Source organism: Corythoichthys intestinalis, chromosome 4 (genome assembly GCF_030265065.1).
Source record: "Corythoichthys intestinalis isolate RoL2023-P3 chromosome 4, ASM3026506v1, whole genome shotgun sequence".
NCBI lineage: Eukaryota > Metazoa > Chordata > Actinopteri > Syngnathiformes > Syngnathidae > Corythoichthys > Corythoichthys intestinalis.
In genome coordinates this window covers 27,411,665-27,428,425 of record NC_080398.1, presented here as the reverse complement: position 1 = coordinate 27,428,425, position 16,761 = coordinate 27,411,665, and the positions used below count along the sequence as shown (strand labels likewise).

Here is a 16,761-nt window from a genome sequence, read left to right as displayed (position 1 = left end):
ATCAAAAAAGTTGTCAGTTTCAAATTTATTTTTGCATTCAAACACATTTTTTTAATTGAAAATATATATTTTGACTGAAGCGGCTTTTTTTTTTAATAATAAGGACACAAATCTACCGCCATATGTAACTCGCATTTTTGGGAGGCAATTTTTTAACTGATCATAACCAAAACAAACATTATAAATTAACGTAATAAAAGTAAAATGGAGAACAACAGGCTAAACAGGCATCTGTTAATGTATAATAGTAAGTTTTTCAGATAACTATATAACTATTAAAAAAAAACACATAAATGACTGTTGGGGGTCAGAGTGAAAAAGATATATATCTATCGGTCACACTTGTGTATAAGTCGCAGGCCCAGCCTAATTGTAAAAATAAATAAATAAAAAAGTGCGCAAAATACGGTACTTGAAACCCTCATTATGCAGTTGAGTTTACCTATGTCCGAAATGTTTGAATAGATATCCTCAGCTGGCTTTTGCAGTCCGATGTAGTGACTTCGTCCAGCTTCTTCTTCTTCTTTGTCTGAACCAAAATTTAAGAGCAACACTTACAGTAGAAAGAATAGGCAATTTTTAAGTCAAAAAAGTTAAAAAAATACTTTTCTCTATTTTCAGTGCATGTGTTTAAGACTCTACAGTAAATGTTTTCCACTTACCATGTGTGCCGCGATCTGCCATTGCGTATGGATTGCCTTCACCTTTGGCCTCCAACATAGGTTCCTCGCCTGCCTTTTCATCTTTAAATTGTGTTTTCTTTGAATCGACCTTCTTCATCTCCGTGATTTCGTTTTTCTCCTTGGCTAACTTTCACTTTCCTTGGAAAAGCACTCACCAGATCTGAACTGCTTATCAACGTTTTGCACCTGTTGTCATGCGAACGCGGTTTTGAAAAGGTTCGACGATGTTTCTAGATGAGATTTTATCTTGGAAGTGACTAAGAAATGTGTTGAGACGTGTCGAGTTGTCAGCGGTTTGAGGAAGACTGAATACTTCCCCTTATTTTGATTCTCTATCTAGTACAGTGGGGCAAAAATAGTATTTAGTCAATCACTAATTGTGCAAGTTCTCCCAATTGAAAATATTAGAGAGGACTGTAATTGGCAACATGGGTAAACCTCAACCATGAGAGACAGAATGTGGAAAAAATACACAGAAAATCACATTGTTTGATTTTTAAAGAATTTATTTGCAAATCATGGTGGAAAATAAGTATTTGGTCAATACAAAAAGTTCATTTCAATACTTTGTTATGTACCCTTTGTTGGCAATAACGGAGGCCAAACGTTTTCTGCAACTGTTCACAAGCTTTTCACACACTGTTGCTGGTATTTTGGCCCATTCCTCCATGCAGATTTCCTCTAGAGCAGTGATGTTTTGGGGCTGTCGTTGGGCAACACGGACTTTCAACTCCCTCCACAGATTTTCTATGGGGTTGAGATCTGGAGACTGGCTAGGCTACTCCAGGACCTTGAAATGCTTCTTATGAAGCCACTCCTTTGTTGCTCTGGCTGTGAGTTTTGTCATTGTCATGCTGAAAGACCCAGCCACATCTCATCTTCAATGCCCTTGCTGATGGAAGGAGATTTTCACTCAAAATCTCTCGATGCATGGCTCCATTCACTCTTTCCTTGACACCAGACATATCCAAAGTGCGGCCCGGGGGCCAAATGCGGCCCCTGGTCAAATTTCATCCGGCCCCCAGCCTCTTTCATAAGATCAATAATGTCTGGCCCGCACACAGATTTATTAAATTGGTCAGCAGGACTGCTTACGCATTAAATGCTTCACTACCCCGTGTGACCCTAGACTTCCAATTTTCTAAAATGGCAACAATCAACAACAAAAAACAAAGTTGACTGTGATGGCGACGCTTCAAGGATAGGTGGAAATTGGACTATTTCTTCACTAAAGTACGCGACAACTGTGTCTGCCTCATTTGCAAAGAGACAGTCGCTGTTTTCAAAGAGTTCAATGTGAGGCGATATTACCAAACAAGACACGCTGACATGCACGACAAGATTACAGGGAAGATACGCAGCGAGAAAGTGAAGCAAATTGAAGCTAGTTTAATTTCACAGCAGCAGTATTTCGCAAGATCCCGAGAGTCAAAAGAGAACGCCACAAAGGCTAGTTGCGAGGTTTTTAAAATTATTAATTAAAAAAAATAAATAAATAAAGCAACTGTGACACACAGAATGGTTTGCTAAAATTTGCTTAAATATATTGTTCTACGTAAAGGACGTCAGCCAAGGTCAGCCCCCCACATTTTTACCACACCAAATCTGGCCCCCTTTGCAAAAAGTTTGGACACCTTTACACAGTTCAGTCGTCCTGGTCTATTAGAGGTCTCTCTCTAGATAGGATTTTACTGTTTAAAAAAGTTTTTTTTTTTAAATGCCCTCCTGCTCAAAATTTTTCTTCCCCCAGAAAATTGAGATTTTAAGCTTTCCAATGATGTATCACACATGCATATCAGACAATTTTGAAATTTGGCCAAATTGTGGGTCTCAGAGCGGAACTTCAAGTCACCTGAGTGTTTTCCGTCATATACAAGAAGACAAATAGCTAGAGATGATATACAGTGCTACGTAACACAACTTGCAAAGCATTTATCGTTTGGTTTGTACTGATGAAGAGCGCTTCAGATCTGCATCTGACAGATGAAATAGGTGTAGAAGTTGCAATTTGACGTCATCCAGTTGCTGTTAGCGGGATCGCTGCTTTTCAGAAAAACACAATCTCCCGCTTTATTTGCATTTCTCCAGTAACTGCAAAGTAAATTAGAAAATAAGATTTGATTTGAAAGTTCTAGATGTTTTGGTATTAATTCATGTTGATAACAAAGAAGTACTCACGTTTTATTCCCCTGTTCTAGTAAGGTGCCGTCGCTGAATTTCCATTTGTTCTCTTGGCGTCCAATACCAATCCAGTATTTAAAGCCGTTCCCATTGTAAGTCAGAGAGGTCTAGAATGTAAGCCAGAGTTGGTCTTAGCAATCAACTGGTCATCAGTGGTGACAAAAGGCGCCAATGAAGCCAAGTTGGGCATGATAATCACCTGATCTTGTTCACTTTTGATCACGGCCAAAAAGCCACCTTGCTGTAAACAGTTTATCTTGCTTTCGGGCCAGCTCAGGGTGAACGTGGAAAAGAAGAAACACGAATGGTTCAGTCTCACCCATCCTGAAGGGCACTTGTAGCAGCAGCGACCTACAAAAACCGTATCATTAGGAGGTGGAAAGGTGGCGAAAGTAAATATCCAGCACTGATGCAGTCGTTTCACTAGTGTGTGACGCGTACATCGTTGGTTATCTTGAGGTGTCAAAGCCTTGCACTGGTCCATGTCGCATGTCTCTGGAGGCAAGTTGATTCGCTGCATGGGACAAACCATGGATGCGGATTTTGCTAGAATTACGAAAAAAGGTTGATGAGGGGGTAAAAGCAGCATAAACTGCTAAGATATGTAAATAATTTTTGTATTTTGCATAACAGGACTTGGGGGAGAGGGGGATGGACATCAAAAAGGCTAATCTTTCAAAAGAATGGAAAGAAGGTTTAACACTTTAATGCACAAAAAATGTTTTTTTTTTTTTTTTAAACCCCTCACAGAGCACTCATTAATTCCATCAGCTGGCACTGACGGCACTAGACGTCGAATTCATTTTGACTTATTTATAAATATTGAATGAGTGCTTTGTCAGGATTAAACAATAAATGAAAATAAATCATGATTTGTGGATGAAAAGGTTAAATGAATTAGATGTCTGTCGCAATCAGTGGTTTGTAATGACTCGACCTACCGTACTATGGAAGAAAAAAAAAAATCTAGAGTGTTACTCGGCAGTGGCGCGGAAAGTGGAGTGCTTAGGATGCTGCAGCACCCCCTGGTGTGGGGGGTGTTTTAGTAGATTTTTTGAGAGGAGTCTTTGGGAGAGAGAGGATTTTTTTTGGGTTGTTGTTAAAAAGAAAGAAAGAAAAAAAGAAACAATAGCATATTGAACTTTGGGGATTAAATATGTATGTTGAAGAAGTTGTATTCATTTATTTATTAATTAATTTATTTATTTATTGTTAATAACACCACCTGACACTTGTTGACAGAGGCGGCGCTAACATGGCACAAACACGAATTAGCAATTTTTTTCTTTTAAAAACCGGCGAAATTTTCTAAAATTCCGTTCGAGGCGAAAATGAAGATGATTGTCCTTTGGCGTCGTCATATACTGTAGGTAAGACATGCTTGCATTGTAGCCATATTATTGTTTGTTGTTGCTGTTGAGCTGCTACCGTGCAGAGCGCTGTCGGATATAAGTGTGGAATTTATTTTAGTGTTGTGAATAGGGGGTGTTAAACCGAGGTTTATGGCCCTTTTAGTTTTCAAATGTGTTTGTGTGTCATTGTGCCGTCAAGCTGCGGGGATTTGCATTATATTAAACGGGTGCGTTTTCTTCCAATACAAAAACTCCAACACACACTGTAGGTGAAATACAACGCTGTCTTTATAGTAGCATAGTAATAGTATGTAAACTATCCAGCATGCTTGTGTACTGCCATTGTGCACGCCTTGTATGGAGAAAACGCGCGAGCATGATAAATTTAGACCGAAACGGCTGTTTTGGGATGGAAAAAACTACATCCTACAGCCCACCTGCTGTGAGTGACTTCCCACGTCTCTGTTACTCAGGGACATAACCAAATTATAAATTCATTTATAATTAAAATATGTAAAAAAAAAAATACAATTATGATTCATGGTGTATATATATATATATATATATATATATATATATATATATATATATATGGCGGAAAACACAGACAAGGCTGAAAAAGCAGTTTCTATTCTTGCACCCCTCTTTAAAATAAACTGCTGTATTTTAATCCAAAAGAACTGTTGTGTTTGATAGAAAAATATGTCTATATGCTGCCATAGCAGATTCATGGCGCATTAAGCCCCCAAACTGTTTTTAATTTGTCAGTTTTACCCAGGAAACCCCCGTTTACAGACGTCTCGCAACCGCTTTTGTTTCAACCTCGCCATAAAAAGGTAAAGTTTAAAAAAAAAAAAAAAATCATATCCATTATTCGAAATGTGTCATTTTTAGCTTAGAATCATTAATTAATGTCTAATATTTAGTTTAAAAAAAAAAAACGACTAAAAAAACTTCACTCCCATATTTTAAACTTTTAAACAAATTACATCACAATGAAAGAATTAGCGTCTAAAAAAAGTCACGGATACCTACCTCATAACGATCGCTTAGTTGTTTTTTTTTTTTTTTTTTCATTTCTGTCATGATGTCTGCGATTTCTGCATCACGACACTTGTTATATAACCATATTTCACCCATAAAATCCCCCCAAAATCCGGCTGTGGCCATTCACAGCTGTGTCTTGACACTCGGTGATAAATGCTACATGGAAATTTTGGATCAAAAAGAGGTAAGTACGCGATAGTATCTCGTTAAAATCGTGGTGTCTTTAATAATGCTCTCGCGTGCTTGTTAAAAAATTTTTCTTCCCCGATAAAATCGAGATTTTAAATTTTCCAGTAATGTATCACACATGCATATAGGGCAATTTTGAAATTTGGCCAAATTGGGGGTCTCAGACCGGAACTTCAAATCACCTGAGTGTTTTCCGCCATAAATAGATATAGTACATATACAGTATATACACATGATAATAATTGCTCATATTTATGGTGTTTATTTATATATTTATTGACTAAAAATAGTCACTGGTTCTATATTGTCATCTTTTGAATAGCTGTAGCTGCAGGGTTTCCTCTAAATGTAAAAGATTGTGGCGCACTGCCACACCAAAATAAAAGCTGCAACGCCTTGCAAATGAGATTTTTTTTTTTTTAAGAAATATTCTAATTTATAATTTGTATAATTCAACAATTACATCTGTGCTGAATATTTGAGCCAATGTGCGAAACTTGTTGACCTTTGCTGCCACCTGTTGGTCAAAATAATTGCATCTATTTTGTGACAGTTTGGCTTACAAGTCATTTACTTATTGATGCGCAGTATATGCATACCTCTATAAAGAACAGTCATATGTACAAAATCTTGTTGTTGTATTATAGAAGCCAGCCTATGCTTAAGGCTAGTCGTACCTCAAGCAAGTTGTGATATCTATATAATAGCCTTACGTATGTGTGTTGTACAGTTTGTAGTGTATTGAGTACGGAATATGTGTATGTTTCTGTGTTATAGTTTCACAATTAGAAAACAAGTCACTTCACATAAAGGCAATAAAAGACCAAGCCTTGTGGTTTATTGAAGTACATTCGGTGATAGCTGGCTGTCGGGCAGTGCACAAGGAAACACACTGTTTTGGGCAGTAGAGCGTCCAGTGTTGTTAATAACGGCGTTAGAATATAACGGCGTTACTAACAGCGTTAATTTTTTCAGTAATTAATAATCTAATTAATTACTTTTCTCATCTTGGCAACGCCGTTACTAGGGTTGTTCCGATCATGTTTTTTTGCTCCCGATCCGATCCCGATCGTTTTAGTTTGAGTACCTGCCGATCCCGATATTTCCCGATCCGATTGCTTTTTTTTTTTGCTCCCGATTCAATTCCAATCATTCCCGATAATTTTTCCCGATCATATACATTTTGGCAATGCATTAAGAAAAAAATGAATAAAACTCGGACGAATATGTACATTCAACATACTGTATTTGTTTATTATGACAATGAATCCTCAAGATGGCATTTACATTATTAACATTCTTTCTGTGAGAGGGATACACGGATAGAAAGACTTGTAATTCTTAAAGGATAAATGTGACTTTGTACATTGTGACTAAATATTGCCATCTAGTGTATTTGTTGAGCTTTCAGTAAATGATACTGTAGCCATTTAACTTCTGCCCAAATGCATGATGGGAAGTGCAACCATGACTGTGCATCGTGGTACCAATTGATATATCTATCTGCGTTGGGAATAACATAGGGTGTTAAGAAAAGATCAACTACAACCTTTCTTCCCCACGTTGATTCCCACGATTATTCTAATCATTGGGAGAGGGATTGTACGGCTTTAGCCATTTAAAAAAAGTCTCCAAAGGTTGCCAAAATTCACTCTACTCATCTTACGCTGCCTTTTAGCTCTATATACTGTATGGGTAAAACGGCGCCATTATAAATTGAACGCGTCAATGCGTGAGTGGGTCGTGCAGCGCATGCGTTAATTGCATTAAATATTGTAACATGATAAATGTAAAAAATATTAATTCTCGCCATTAACGCGATAAATTTGATAACCCTCTGGAAGACATTATGTCTGTAACGTTAAATACAATTAGAAAACGATTTAATTAAAAAAATTATATATATATTAAAAAAAGGCATGTCCGATATTTTTTTTGCCGATTCCGATACTTTGAAAATGACGTGATCGGACCCAATCAATCGGGATGCCGATCGATTAGGACATCTCTAGCCGTTACCGTTACTGAGGTGGGAAAGGCGTGCGTTACTAATCGTTACTAAGTTGGTTGAATATAAAGCCTGAGAGAGACGGACTCACGGAGACAAGAGAGCAGAGCACGAGTGGGGAAGACGCCGTTGCAAAGACGATGCTAGGTGGCTCCAATAATACCTGACTGTAGCTATAGCCTACAAACTACGCCCACATGATACGGTAGACATCACATATTATAGAACTACTGTAGATGCAAATGACAGACACGGCTGCATTGGCAACATGTTTTAAGGACTACATGCATTAGTAAACAGCCGCCATCTTAAAGCAGTAGACCTCTCAGGAAGGCTCTGATGTAGAGATCCTTCCTAGCGAACCTAAGTAACTTTTTTTTTTTTTTTTTTTTTTTAAATCCAAAATGCTCCTAAATCGGCAAAATCTTGACTTACTGTAAATATATCTTTGAATGATGAAACAGTTTTAAAACTTACACATGTTGAAAGTAGACAGAAGGGAACTAATGCAATAACGGGAGCAATTTTAACAACTTTAACGGTTGATTCACAACTTTAAATGACTTCCACACATAGCAAAGGTTACTATCTAGTTATCGCAATACCCTTGTGTCTAGTTAAGAGGAGGGTAAAGAATTGGGCTAGGGCCAATTGTCCCCAAAACCCTTTAAACTTCACATTGTGTGACCTGTTTTTTTTTTATTGATTTTTTTTTTTTTGAAAATGATCACTAGTTACTTTGCCAAGTAACTCATTACTCTTACATTCAGTTACTAACACAATTACTTTTGGGGAGAAGTAATTTGTAACTGTAATTAATTACTTTTTTAAAGTAAAATTAACAACACTGACAGCGTCTAAATGAATATGTCTAAATGAATATATATAGCTCACTATTTACGCACTATTTTCCAGAAGTCGCCTAAAACAGCACGTCAAATAAAAATTGTTCCTTTACACGCTTTATTTTAAAAATCACATTTCTCCTGTTGCAAGCTTGCGCCTGACTATGTTGGTGCGGAGTTGGAATTTGGGAGAAAAATCCACAGAAAGGTATTTCAAGTGAAAGAATGTAATTCTGGTTTAAGCCTGTGAAAACAACCTTTAAATTAACATTGACATAATGTTTAAGTTCTTTATGGCGTGTGTTTCACTAGCCTACTAGCATAGCATTTGTTCTTTGCTGATATCACTGGGGGTAATTTCAGATGAGTATTTTGAAGTATTACGAAAAAGATTTAAGTTGTCAATGGACGATCATTGACAGTTATTGTTGTGGTAATGTAGTATGTATTAGGGCTAAATAAAGAAAAGAAAAAAAAGGACAATGAGATGTAAGTAGCTGTTTTTTTTTTTTTGTTTTTGTTTTATTTTGTCAATGATGTTGACTGATGTCCATTCTATTTGAACTGTGAGGACTGACACAATGTAGGTTTGTTGTGTCTTTACGAGGGGAAAAGTAACCGTTTGCAGCTGAAACTTACATTTCAGAATCAGGACAATGACGGCCACCAGCAGCGCCAAGCAAAGCACGCTTAAGATCAAGCATGCAAGTTTGTATGGCCTTGCGGCACCTTGGGCCTTTTTACCTGGACAGAGACATTGACATAAATTAGTTGGGGTTACATGGAGTGACCTGTTTCAAGGTAATAAAGAACTTTCTCATCTATCCTGTATCCTGTTCTGGTTTGCTGTGTCAGTTGTTATCTGGGAGTCTCACTGTTAAATTGGATGAAAACAAAGAGAAATGTGTAGAACTTAAACAACTGTGCTCAACTTCTGCATTGAGGCAACTTTATCTCATCGCCAAAACATCCTGTTTGTTTCTGTTTCTTTTGTGTAATAGTGAAACTGAAGCCAGTCAAGACGCAGCATTAAGCTAGCAGACTTAAAATGCTAAGCTACTTACGTAATATGGTTGTATTAAATAATTATATATTTTTTCCTTTTTACATATTTCATCAAATATTACGGTTGGCCAAATAATTTCATTTGCAAGTTGAATGTCGTAAAAAAAAAAAAAAAAAAAAGAAATTCTGCTTAGATTTTTATGCTACAAAAAAAATTTGCATTCTGATTCCTAAATTACCTTTTTGTTGTTGATGTTGTTTTTATAGTTTAACTACCTATGGTGTTGTTAATACTTTCACACGCATATTACACACACATAGCCATACACATATTACAAGTATAACACCATAACCATTAAACATATTCTTTATACAAAAAAAATAAACAATGCAGTCCTATTTCTTTTATATTCAATTATATATCAATATTTGCATCTAAATGTTAAGTACTTGGACAGCGGTGTTCATATTTTCCAAGTAAACAGGGATCTGTATCTCAAAAACATGACGTGAAAAAAAATTTATCTCAGTTTTTGATTCTACACCCAAAAATTTGTTAAAAACAGCTGTCAGGCCGAACTCAATAGAAATTGTGTTGTGTTTATCTAAAATGGCCAAAGGGAAAAAAGAGCTACTTGGTAATCAGCAATAACTTAACTTCTGTTTTTGATTTTTTTAATGTTCTTTTTTTCTTAAAGGAAACTTACGTAAGTTTCTTATAAACCTAATTATGCTGAACCACATTAGAACTGTGATGGTGGTACGTCCTACAAATTGCTCAAGTTAAAGATTGTTGTTCCGTTTTTTTCCCCTGTCATGATGAAGTATGATTTATTTCTTACCCTTATAGGGCACTCATGTACACTCCCCGACAAAAGTCTTGTCGCTTATCCATGTTGAAGAAACAATTGCTAATAACCTGACTTTTAATTATTAAATTGATTTCAGAAATGGCTCATATGAAAGCTAAGACCCTCCCAAATGATGTTGGATGTACAAATTTTTTTTTTTTTTTTCACTGAAAAAAGATTTATCATTTATTAAAACATAAAGGTCAAATTTTGGCAAAACAAAAGTTTTGTCGCCTACAGAAAGTAGAGTGAAATTTGAACAAAAAATGTTCTTCAAATACAAAAATGTTACATAACATAAGCGAAGTAAGTAGTGGTGCTGTGAGATCCAAATTTAATATTTTGTATGACTTCCATGGGGTTTGGCAAGGATTCATACAATTTATTGATGAAGTCATCAGGGACATCAAATAAAGCAGTCTTGCATGTCTCACAGAGTTCATCAACATTCTTGGGTTTCATCTTCCATGCTTCCTCTTCCATCCTACCCCAGACATGCTCAATGATGTTCATGTCTGGTGACTGGGCTGGCCAGTCCTGGAGGATCTTGATCTTCTTTCCCTTGAGGAACTTTGAGGTAGAGATTGAAGTATGCGATGGAGCACCATCCTGCTGCAGAATCTGTCCCTTTTTATGGTTAGGAATGTAAGAGGCAGCTAAGATTTGTTGATATTTCAGACTAATAATTAGTAAAAATAGTAAACAAACAAACAAACAAAAAAATAGTCACTTGCCCTATAAAGGGTTAAAAGTCATAAATGTCAACTTTTGAATAGTTGTTCACTGTAGTGACCGCTGTCCCTGAAAGGGTAAATTTGTGTTGGGGTTATTTTTTAAAGACAAAAAAAGGAAAATCATATACCGCATTTTTCGGACTATAAGTCCCACCTGACTGTAAGTCACACCAGCCAAAGAATGCACAATGAAGATGAAAAAAACTGAAGTTGCACTGGGGTATAACTAGCTTTGTGTCTTTATTATTCAATATAAAAAAGCTGCTTCATTAAAAAAAAAAGTCACTTCAATCAAAATATACAGTGGGGCAAATAAGTATTTAGTCAACCACTAATTGTGCTAGTTCTCCCACTTGAAAATATTAGGCCTGTAATTGTCAACACGGGTAAACCTCAACCATGAGAGACAGAATGTGGAAAAAAAAAAACAGAAAATCACATTGTTTGATTTTTAAAGAATTTATTTGCAAATCATGGTGGAAAATAAGTTTTTGGTCAATACAAAAAGTTCATCTCAATACTTTGTTATGTACCCTTTGTTGGCAATAACGGAGGCCAAACGTTTTCTGCAACTCTTCACAAGCTTTTCACACACTGTTGCTGGTATTTTGGCCAATTGCTCCATGCAGATCTCCTCTAGAGCAGTGATGTTTTGGGGCTGTTATTGGGCAACACGGACTTTCAACTCCCTCCACAGATTTTCTATGGGGTTGAGAACTGGAAACTGACTAGGCCACTCCAGGACCTTGAAATGCTTCTTACGAAGCCACTCCTTCGTTGCCCTGGCTGTGCGTTTGGGATCATTGTCATGCTGAAAGACCCAGCCACGTCTCATCTTCAATGCCCTTGCTGATGGAAGGAGATTTTCACTTAAACTCTCTCAATACATGGTCCCATTCATTCTTTCCCTTACACAGATCAGTCGTCCTGGTCCCTTTGCAGAAAAACAGCCCCAAAGCATGACGTTTCCACCCCCATGCTTCACAGTGGGTATGGTGTTCTTCAGATCTAATTCAGTATTCTTTCTCCTCCAAACATGAGAACATGTGTTTCTACCAAAAAGTTCTATTTTGGTTTCATCTGACCGTAACACATTCCCCCAGTCCTCTTCTGGATCATCCAAATGCTCTCTAGCGAACTGCAGACGGGCCTGGTTGTGTACTTTCTGCAGCAGGGGGACACGTCTAGCAGTGCAGGATTTGAGTCCCTGGCGGCGCATTGTGTTCCTGATAGTAGCCTTTGTTACTGTGGTCCCAGCTCTCTGTAGGTCATTCACTAGGTCCTCCCTTATGATTCTGGAATTTTTGCTCACCGTTGTTGTTATCATTTTGACGCCACGGCGTGAAATCTTACATGGAGCCCCAGTTCGAGGGAGATTATCGGTAGTGGTGCACGATAATTATCGGTCCGATAATAGGAATTATGACGTCATCCCAATAAATCCGATAACCATATGTTATCGGGCCTATCAATAATATTTTTGGCACGGTGTCGGATTGGGATGTGTCCATTTCTTTCTACTCCCATTTTCCCAGTATGCAAAAATTTGTTACCATTCTAGAGGCCTTATTTTTCCTTCACTGAGTTATAAACCTTACTATGGCAATTAGCAAATGTTTGCATTTTACAGTGTTATGTTTCCAAGTTCTTGAGAGGCGTTTTGGTTATTGGTAGGCTTGCTGTTCTATAATTGCCAGGTTAAGAAAGTTGTTTCATGGAACAAGACGACAAAAGTCTCCTCTCCTGTGGCACCAAATTTTTTATATGCCGACAAAGCATAATACCTGTTGAGTTTATGTTTGTTTTAGATCAGTGCTCATAGTTCAGGGGAACACATCGTCAATGATATTGACTCATTGATTGTGATTGACTCAAATGATATTTATTTGAAAAAAAAATAATATGGACACTTTATTTTTATTCAAAACTGTTCTTGTCTTTGTTTTGTTCATTATAATAATGTTCATGTCATCATGAAAATTCTGGTCCGGTCAAAGGCAAATCTATGCTGAATCAACCACTAGTATTTTTGACCTACAGGTTTTCAAAAACTCAGGTGAATATACATTGAAAAATTAAACATATATTATCGGTTATCGTATCGGTATCGGCCTTGAGGAGCAGGAAGTTATCGATATCAGTATCGGTTTCAAAAAATAGATATCGAGCACCCCTAATTATCAGTGGTCTTGTATGTCTTCCATTTTCTAATAATTGCTCCCACAGTATATTTCTTTACACCAAGCGTTTTACCTATTGCAGATTCAGTCTTCGCAGCCTGGTGCAGGTCTACAAGTTTGTCTCTGGTGTCATTCGACAGCTCTTTGGTCTTGGCCATAGTGGAGTTTGGAGTGTGACTGACTGAAGTTGTGGACAGGTGTCTTTTATACCGACAATGAGTTAGAACAGGTGCCGTTAATACAGGTAACGAGTGGAGCCTGGTTAGACCTTGTTAGACCTCGTTAGAAGAAGTTAGACCTCTTTGACAGCAGGAAATCTTGCTTGTTTGTAGGTAACCAAATACTTATTTTCCACTCTAATTTGGAAATAAATTCTTTAAAAATCAAACAATGTGATTTTCTTTTTTTTTTTCCACATTCTGTCTCTCATGGTTGAGGTTTACCCATGTTGACAATTACAGACCTCCCTAATCTTTTCAAGTAGGACAACTTGCACAATTTGTGGTTGACTAAATACCTATTTGCCCCACTGTATATTTTCAATTAAAAAAAAAAAGTCACTTCAATCAAAAAGATGTGTTAGAATGCAAATAAATTTAAAACAAAACAAAAATGCATTTGAAAACTATTTTTCTTTGATTTAATTTTTTTTTTTTTTAAATTGAAGTCGGGTTTTTTTTGTTTTGTTTTTTTGATTGAAACAACATCTTTGATTGAAGTAATGTTGTTTTGCGTTTGGGCCACATTTTGGCTAGTGCATTTGTGTCTTTATTATTCAATCAAAAAATAAGTTTCTTCAAACAAAAAAAATATTTTCAAAAGAAAAATCAATCAAAAAAGAAACATTTTAATCATAGAAAAATGCGAAAAAATATCGGAGACTCAAAAATTTGGAGAGTTTGCGATTTTTTTATTTTTATTTTTTAAATAGTATTTTATTTTATTTATTTTTATTGAAGTTTCAATTTTTGGCCATGATTCTTGCTTCATCAAGCTTTTAAGGCTTACGCGATTAGCGTAGCCACTTGTCACTCAACCATGTCTGACCAATAGCGCTAAATGAACATTTGTGTCAAAAATTTAATTAAAAAAAAAACAAGTGACATCAAAACTTTTTCCACTTCAATCAAGAAAAGGTAGTTCGAAACATTTTGCACTTCAAAAAAAAGTGACACTTCAATAAAATAAATAATTTCAAATACAAATAATATTTTCAAAATATATTTATAGATATATTATTTGGGGGGTCATTTTGTCTTGGCAAATTTTTCTTTGATTGAATTTTTGTTTTGTTTTTTGAATGTTGAAGCAACTTTTTTTGGGGATTGAATGATTTAGACATCAATGTCTTACCCATAATATGACCCAAACACAAACAGGATTGCTTCAATCAAAGACGTTTTCAATGAAGAATTAAGTGTTCAAATGCAAATTTTTGAGTCTCAATAATTTTTTCGCATTCAAAAACTTTTTTTCTATATATTTTTTTTTTGATTGAGATTTTTCTTTTGAAAATATTTTTTTGTTTGAAGCAACCTTTTTTATGATTGAATAATGTCAAAATGTCCTAGCCAAAATGTGGCCCAAATGCAAAACAACATTACTTCAATCAAAAAAGTTGTTTCAATCAAAAAAAAAAAAACAACTTCAATTAAAAATTTTTTTTAAAAATTCAATCAAAGAAAAAGTTTTCAAATGCATTTTTTTTAGTTTCAAATTTATTTTTGCATTCAAAAACTTTTTTTTTTAATTGAAAATATATATTTTGATTGTAGCGACTTTTTTTTTTGATTGAATAATAAGAACACAAATCTACCTCCATATATAACTGCATTTTGGGAGGCAATTTTTTAATTGATCATAAACCAAAACAAACACTATAAGTTAACGTAATAAAAGTAAAATGGAGAACAACAGGCTAAATAGGCATCTGTTAACGTATTATGATATCAGTTTTCAGATAACTATATAAAAAAACACATAAAAGGCTGTTTGGGGGTCAGAGCGAAAAAAGCATATCTATAGGTCACACTTGTGTATAAGTCGCAGGCCCAGCCTAATTGTAAAAAAAATAATAAAAAGTGCGATTTATAGTGTGTAAAATATGGTACTTGAAACACTCATTATGCAGTTGAGTTTACCTATGTCCGAAATGTTTGAATAGATATCCTCAGCTGGCTTTTGCAGTCCGATGTAGTCACTTCGTCCAGCTTCTTCTTCTTCTTTGTCTGAACCAAAATTTAAGAGCAACACTTACAGTAGAAAGAATAGGCAATTTTTAAGTCAAAAAAGTTAACAAATACTTTTCTCTATTTTCAGTGCATATTGTTAAGACACTACAGTAAATGTTTTCCACTTACCATGTGGGCTGCGACCTGCCATTGCGTACGGATTGCCTTCACCTTCGGCCTCCAACATAGGTTCCTTGCCTGACTTTTCATCTTCAAATTGTGTTTTCTTTGGACCGACCTTCTTCATCTCCATGATTCCGTTTTTCTCCTTGGCTAACTTTCACTTTCCTTGGAAAAGTACTCACCAGATCTGAACTGTTTATCAACGTTTTGCACCTGTTGTCATGCAAACGCGGTTTTGAAAAGGTCCGACGATGTTTCTAGATGAGATTTTATCTTGGAAGTGACTAAGAAATGTGTTGAGACGTGTCGAGTTGTCAGGGGTTTGAGGAAGACTGAATACTTCCCCTTATTTTGATTCTCTATCTAGTACAGTGGGGCAGATAAGTATTTAGTCAACCACTAATTGTGCAAGTTCTCCCAAATGAAAATATTAGAGAGGACTGTAATTGGCAACATGGGTAAACCTCAACCATGAGAGACAGAATGTGGAAAAAATACCCAGAAAATCACATTGTTTGATTTTTAAAGAATTTATTTGCAAATCATGGTGGAAAATAAGTATTTGGTCAATACCAAAAGTTCATCTCAATAATTTGTTATGTATCCTTTGTTGGCACTAATGGAGGCCAGACGTTTTCTGTAACTCTTCACAATCTTTTCACACACTGTTGCTGGTATTTTGGCTCATTTCTCCATGCAGATCTTCTTTGTGATGTTTTGTCAAAGTGATGTTTTGGGGCTGTCATTGGGCAACACGGACTTTCAACTCCCTCCACAGATTTTCGATGGGGTTGAGACCTGGAGATTTATAAGAAGGTCAACTACAGTGGGGCAAATAAGTATTTAGTCAACCACTAATTGTGCAAGTTCTCCCACTTGAAAATATGAGAGAGAGGCCTGTAATTGTCAGCATGGTTAAACCTCAACCATGAGAGACCCCAGAAAATCACATTGTTTGATTTTTAAAGAATTTATTTGCAAATCATGGTGGAAAATTTGGTCAATACCAAAAGTTCATCTCAATACTTTGTTATGTACACTTTGTTGGCTATAACGGAGGCTAAATGTTTTCTGTAACTCTTCACAAGCTTTTCACACACTGTTTCTGGTATTTTGGCCCATTCCTGCATGCAGATCTCCTCTAGAGGAGTGATGTTTTGGGGCTGTCGTTGGGCAACACGGACTTTCAACTCCCTCCACAGATTTTCTATGGGGTTGAGATCTGGAGACTGGCTAGGCCACTCCAGGACCTTGAAATGCTTCTTACGAAGCCACTCCTTTGTTGCCCTGGCTGTGTGTTTGGGATCATTGTCACGCTGAAAGACCCAGCCA

The 16,761-nt window shown here is 36.3% G+C and overlaps 1 protein-coding gene across 1 annotated transcript in view; it reads right to left on the bottom strand.

Annotated features, from left to right (window-relative positions):
- The window catches only part of LOC130915329 (uncharacterized), a 28,377-nt gene extending 12,176 nt beyond the window's left edge, over window positions 1–16,201 (bottom strand). Inside the window, exons 1-9 of the mRNA XM_057835288.1 lie at window positions 15,436–16,201; window positions 15,217–15,303; window positions 8,945–9,049; window positions 3,306–3,410; window positions 3,064–3,215; window positions 2,862–2,971; window positions 2,665–2,774; window positions 663–806; window positions 443–529 (exon numbers count right to left, since the gene is read on the bottom strand). Of these exons, the coding sequence (XP_057691271.1) occupies window positions 443–529; window positions 663–806; window positions 2,665–2,774; window positions 2,862–2,971; window positions 3,064–3,215; window positions 3,306–3,410; window positions 8,945–9,049; window positions 15,217–15,303; window positions 15,436–15,559 (1,024 nt within the window). The 5' untranslated portion in view covers window positions 15,560–16,201. The remainder of the gene's footprint in view (window positions 1–442; window positions 530–662; window positions 807–2,664; window positions 2,775–2,861; window positions 2,972–3,063; window positions 3,216–3,305; window positions 3,411–8,944; window positions 9,050–15,216; window positions 15,304–15,435) is intronic.
- Between the last annotated feature and the right edge of the window lie 560 nt (window positions 16,202–16,761).